Source organism: Zingiber officinale, chromosome 8A, assembly GCF_018446385.1.
Source record: "Zingiber officinale cultivar Zhangliang chromosome 8A, Zo_v1.1, whole genome shotgun sequence".
Taxonomy (NCBI): domain Eukaryota; kingdom Viridiplantae; phylum Streptophyta; class Magnoliopsida; order Zingiberales; family Zingiberaceae; genus Zingiber; species Zingiber officinale.
This window is the reverse complement of record NC_056000.1, coordinates 4,166,797-4,172,939: the sequence shown is the minus strand read 5'-3', so window position 1 is coordinate 4,172,939 and position 6,143 is coordinate 4,166,797. Positions and strand designations below refer to the sequence as shown.

Genomic DNA, 6,143 nt, shown 5'->3' with positions numbered 1-6,143 from the left:
GCGTGCTCAAACTTGAGGATATGATCCTCAAGGTTAGTTGACCCTGAATATTCTCCTATCACCAGGGATTGATAATGTTTCGACCGTTTAATTTCGAGCACCCTCTGAGAGAACTGGATGCTAATTTACTCAGGAGAGCTACAAGTTGTTGGAGCTTTTCCCCTGTGTCCATCTCGAACAGGTGCTTCTCCAGAGGACTCTTGGTGTGACCCTTCTTGACTCATGTGCTCTGGCAGCGTGCGGAAGAGTGCCCGAAGGAGTGGAACTGGGGAGCAAGACGACACCGACGACAACTGAAATGGGTCTTCCTCCCTAGCTTCTCTCTCCCTTTGATGGACTGTTGTTGATGCAATGGGATTAGGTGGTGGCAAAGTACCGCCAATAGCTTCTTCTTGTTGTTGTTGTTGCTATTGTAATAGTTTTTGTGCTCGAAGCCTCGAACGTTAATGAGCATATCCAAATCTTCTTGTGTTAGGGTAACGGTGGTGAGTCATCCGGTTTCTTCCATCTTTGATCTTTAGATTCAACTAAAAGTTTCCACAGACTATATCAAATCTGATCCTCTCTGAAAACTGTATAGATGATGCTCTGGGCACGGTGGCATGATGGTTGACTGATAGAAGACCTCTTACTCTACTAAAAAGCTTCCTTTCAACCCTGTGCATATGGAGATGAGCCAACAAAATGTCAGTGCTTAGAAACCAGGATGGGAGTCCCTGGCGAAGGTCCTCAGATGCCCAAGTCAGTACAAGTCTGGACGAGTGAATGAAGAACAACAGTGAATGTGTGCAAGAGTATGTTGTATATATTCAAAGAACGTACCTTCGCCACAGAGAGGACTCCTCTATTATATATCACCTCACATAACCTCTATAATCATGAGGTGGAGCAGTGTGTCAGAGTTTGTTAGGTAAAAGAAAGTGTACATCCTAGGCAATTGGTCATAATTATCTTAGGAATCTTCCCTTTACCCATATGCATACTTCTTTTTTCATTTATAACTTCTGTTATTGCTGGTGTTGCTGAAAGAATGTGTTATAAATGGTCGGCTAATGGGAGACACAATGGTCTCTAAAGAAGTTTTCATAAGAATATTCTTTGCCACATGTTTGTTATTCTAACAGGTTATTAGGATTCTCTGATTATACTGTCGGTTGAATATGTCCATGCCAGCCTATAAGGTCAGTCGTCTTTATGCGAGTCTTTGTATTAAGATGTCTTGTTATGTATTGAAGGATATGTAGAAATCTGCTCGAGAAGTAATAGAATGCCTTGAATATGTTGGGAATCTGTTTGAGAAATAACATGATAACCTGTGCGCACTGGAAATCTCTCTGATGACATGCACATGTTATATATTCGTTCGGACAGTAATATGAAGATAAGCAACTTAGACCCAGTCAGTCTTTTGTCTAGCCGGGCATACAATGAGCTTCTAGAGAAACGAAACTGCGTTCTGAGCAATCCGATCGGTATTTTGAGCCAAAGTGCCTTAGATCCGGTAGGAACCTTGTCCGGTCGGGCGTAACCTAACTTGTGGTTAAAGTGTAGTTGGCATTCTAACCGAATGTATAAGACTATCTTATACTTGGGCATTACAGAGATGTGTATGGAATCCTATAAATCCGTTTAGTTTTATTATTGAATAGGTCAACCAGACATATGTAGAATGACTCATACAGAGTAAGGAGTTTGACTCTCCTTCTGATCAGGTCTATGGTTGGTCAAATGTGAGGTGGTCGGTTATTCCAACCGACCTATAAGGACGATCATTCTTAAACTCAATCGGCTATTGAATAACCGGGCGCATTGTCTTTTTAGTTCAAGGATAAAGCACTAAATCGAGCATTGGCGCTGGACTGTTCTTCTCTATTAATTTTGACTGTCACGTCCTTTTGATTTTGACTGTCACGCCATCTTCAAGGTCCGCTCATTATAATCCACATCAATTATTATTATTATTATTATTATTATTATTATTATTTTGATGTTTTCTTTAAACCTGTATTATTTGCTTAAATAATCGTGTACCAAAAATAAAGGTATTTAGTAAAAATGAGAAAAACAAAAAACAAAAACAAAAACAACGTGCGCCCGGTGAATTTGCCTCCATCAGTTTCTTTTCTGACAGGGTAAGAATTAACGATTCTTTTACTCTTTTGAAAATTTTGGTTTAAATTTGATCAATGTCTTCCTCAGTTTTCCCATTCGCCTTCGATCCAGTTGAGATGTTACGAGAAGTTGGTCTTTGCTTAGTTTATTCGTGGGAAGAAGATGGCGGAGTGAAGCAAAGCTGAGCGGATCATTCTCCTCGAGATCGGACGGATCCGATCGACCTCCCGCTCCTCGTCGACTGGTTCGGGGATTTGTTCTTCTTCCATGCCTTGGCACAGATGATGAGAGCTTTGTTTGAGAAAAGCAGAGAGGTGGACGTCAGGTTGCTGCTCTCAAAGCTAGGTTTTGCTGTCTCTGTTCCCATTGCTGGGTATTTGGCGGTCAACCCTAATCTACCGGGTTCATCCTCTTCGGGTATTTGTTTTACAATAGCACTTAAATCTTTCTTGTTTTACCGATAACGTTTTCGTATGTTTGATGATTCAACAGCAGCAAGCTCTGAAGCAGGCGGCGTTGGCCAGTCTACTGTTTTCTCTGGAGCTAGCAGAATCTTCAAAGATGAGCTTCATATCCGAGAAAGTGTAAGTGATTGCGATCGGAGGCAAGTTTCTGTGTTAGAAACATGGTCTGAATTTATTCATCTATAGGTTAAGATCCTCGACATGATCATGTTGAATTAAGCTTGAACTATGAGACAAGTTTTGCAACCTAGCTCAAGCTGAAGATCATTTTGTTTGGAATTTATTCCTGTTGAATAGATAGAAAACACTTCTCAAGAATTAATGTTCCTATTTTTATGTTTGGATTTGATTGGGAAAATGATAGTTGGAATTCCATTTCTAGTTTTTGCATTCATATGATAATGACATGTTTGTTAGTATGCAGCACAATCCTTTTTAAGGAGAAACGAGTTTTCTCCTGGAGTTTTCTTTAGCTCATTGCTGTTCACATAGTAAACACATTTAAGTTGGGTGTAGGCAGGTACCATGGGTTTGGCTATTCCTTTGGCATATCAGGTTGGATTTTGGGTAGAAGAATAAGAACGCTAGTGGTAATTTTATTTAATTGGATTCAACTAACAGGACCTTGAATGGATTAAGAACCCTAGTGGCAATTTAATTGGATTCAAATAGTTGGTGCCTGATCGGTGCCATTCCTGAACATTACAGTTCTTCAACTTTCAAGGTGTAACAACCTCTACGTTGGAGTAGTTCACAAGATTGCAAAAAGGCTGTGAAATTAGCATAAAGACGAACCATATCTGGCATATAACTTGATGAGCATCAGCTATGTGAGCAAGTAATGGATTTCTAAGTTGGGGAGATCTCTAGATTCATAGTCTCTGGAGAAATCTCAAGCATAAATTGGACCAATTTTGATCAATGTTTTTGGGATTTTTTTTTTTTTTAACACTGGAACTTGCTACAATGTTAGAAATAAAATTCCAATTCTGTAAAAACCCGATGGTTCTAAGGTAGCTGTATTTGAATGATTCATGAATTATTCTGAAAGCATTGTCATGAAAGAGTGTAAAGTTCTAGATTTATTGTTGTGCATTTTGAAAAAAAAAATAATAATTTTTAGATGTTAATAATTCATTTTCTTTAATGTGAAGGAGGGAGTCTTGGCAAAGATCATGCGTGGAACTTCAGATATCACAAATACCACCAGGGCCATCGGTGCCATCCAGAGGACTTCTCCAAGCATCATCAAGAGTTGGGTTGAAGAGGGTTGTCACTTACCACCAGTCGAGCAACTTCCAGTATACCCAGAGAGCATTATTAAGCAACCAACTTATACTGAATCAGAAGCCGAGAAGGTGGAGATGGAGCAAGAAACTGCAGAAATTCAAGAACAGAAGAGAAGTCATTCACTTGATTGCTGTGTTTCAAATAATCAGCAGGATTTAATGAGAGAAATTGAGGAGCAGCTAAAAAATAATCTGATGAAGGCTAATAATCTGTACATAAAATTTCATTCACAAAATGAAGAAAATCATCATCTCGTGATTTGGAACCCAGAGTGCTGGGGAATGATCAGGGAGTTTGAGACTGTGATAATGGTTGTAGCTTGTCTGATCAGGGCATTGCAATCTGATTGGTGGCACCTGAGTCATAAGATGGCAGCTTTGGAGCCAAAAAGGATCACCATGATGGCTAATAAAACTGAAGACAAACAACAAGGTGATGCCAAGATCAAGGATAGCTCAAAGATGCTGGAGATGGAAACTGAGAAGGGAAATCTTACAAAATTAAACATGAGCACGGAAGTAGAGCTGGTTGATAAGTTGGAGGTTGCAGAAAATCTGGCCTCCTCCAGTTGCTCCCCAAATGACCAAGAGGTAAGGCTGATCTATAGTTCACCTTTTCTTCCGTTTTGTTTTTAAATTTTAGAACATAACATATATTTGCAATTTTATTCTTGACCATCACAAAAAAATTATCATTCCTTTCAAATCTCTAAGTTTTGTTACTTGGCCTTTTGTCATTCAACTGTTTTGAAATTACTGCTCATCAATTGTTAACCCTTCCTTGATCATGAACTTCCACCCTTTTGTTTTGACACTAGAGTGAAGAGGACATGGTGATGAGTTACCTAATAGAAGCAAACCAAGAAGAAATGGAAATTGTACGGCTACTGGGTGATCATATTGCAGAATTTACAAACATGGTGCAAGCTTGGCAAATCAATACTTTGTTTGAGAGTGAGCAGTGGGATTCTGCAACATCCAGTAAGAAATCAGCAAAAATTTCTCCAATTGAAAGCTTGAGTACTGGAGCAGAGAAGAAACCAGAACAAACTGCTATTCTACCAGCAGATTCCGACATCGATCAGAACAAGTACTTGAATGACGTGGACACTGAGAACTGCAATCCACCCAAAACGAGCAACATGTTGAAGCGTGAGCAAAGGAGTTCCGCGACTTCCTTTGAGAAAGTTGCAGGAAGTTGTCCAAGTGAAGACTTGGGTGCTGAGACAGAGGAAAAACATGAAGTTGTGATTCAATATGGAAGTTTTGGTATAGATCAGAAGGACAAGAACTTGAATGATTGTCATTTATCTGATTGCTCTTCACAACGAGTTATCAACAAATATCCAAATAGTTCACCTTCTGTCTCTTCCATGATGAGTAACAGCAGTACAGGAAGATCAAAGCATCATAAATCATTTGGTTCAAAAGTCCTTGGCAAGCTGAAGATGGTCCTCAGAAAGCACACCCGCAAGAAGGCAAAAAACTTTCCAGATAATACTTCTGATACAAAGGCAGCTGTTTCATCGTGTTGTTCAGGAGATATGAGAAGGAACTCATGCAATAGTGATCTCTCGTGTTCTGAGAAGCATCCTTCGACACAAGAGTTATTCAAAATCAAATACAAAACTGATAGATGGAAGAGTGACACCGCATGGAGTGAGAGTTGTTTCAGATCTACATTTGAAATTCCAAGGGAAAAGATATCTGCTATACAAGAAGAGGATACAAATGCATTTTGAGGCAAAACCATCATATAGCATCACTTGGTGGAGTAACTAAACTCGAACAAGATAATTATGAAAATGAAGATCAACTTGTGGGGTTTGAGAATAACTTATGTGGTTTTTAATTCTGTTTTCAAGGCTTTGATCTGTATTTGTGACATCTCGAGTTAGATAAGATACATAAGTCTCGAAGCGCCATGTTGTGTGATTTCCTGCTGAGGTCTCTCAAAAAACATACCCATACTTTCTCTTAAATAAAAATGCTAAATACAAAAAAGAGATTTTTTAAAAAAAATACATTTATTATTATTTAAATCCTAAATAACATTATTGAGCCAAATATTATAATTTCATAAAATTTTAAATACTTTTAGGAAATTGATTAATTCCGTAATTGTTGTTAATTTTTCTACGAGCATCTTGGAAACGAAAGGCCTGGCATTAAATAAGACAATTGTCTTGGCAAAATAATAATTGATTTTAGTGGCCTTTTAAAAAATTGCAAAAAAGAATGCATGTATCGGACATAGATGAGAGGGTAACCATGGGAT

At 38.6% G+C, this 6,143-nt stretch overlaps 1 protein-coding gene across 2 annotated transcripts; it reads left to right on the top strand.

Moving 5' to 3' along the window:
- The first annotated feature begins 2,094 nt into the window (after positions 1-2,094).
- On the top strand, positions 2,095-5,801 carry LOC122012008. 2 transcript variants are annotated; one of them, XM_042568457.1, is made up of 5 exons: positions 2,095-2,132; positions 2,200-2,529; positions 2,605-2,696; positions 3,731-4,456; positions 4,684-5,801. In XM_042568457.1, exons 2-5 carry the CDS (start codon positions 2,394-2,396, stop codon positions 5,605-5,607), a joined length of 1,878 nt encoding a protein of 625 aa, XP_042424391.1. In that variant the 5' UTR covers positions 2,095-2,132; positions 2,200-2,393; the 3' UTR covers positions 5,608-5,801. The 2 variants fall into 2 exon arrangements, with proteins under 2 accessions (XP_042424391.1, XP_042424392.1); XM_042568458.1 differs by lacking the exon at positions 2,095-2,132 and having other exon boundaries at positions 2,175-2,529; positions 2,608-2,696.
- Positions 5,802-6,143: the final 342 nt, after the last annotated feature.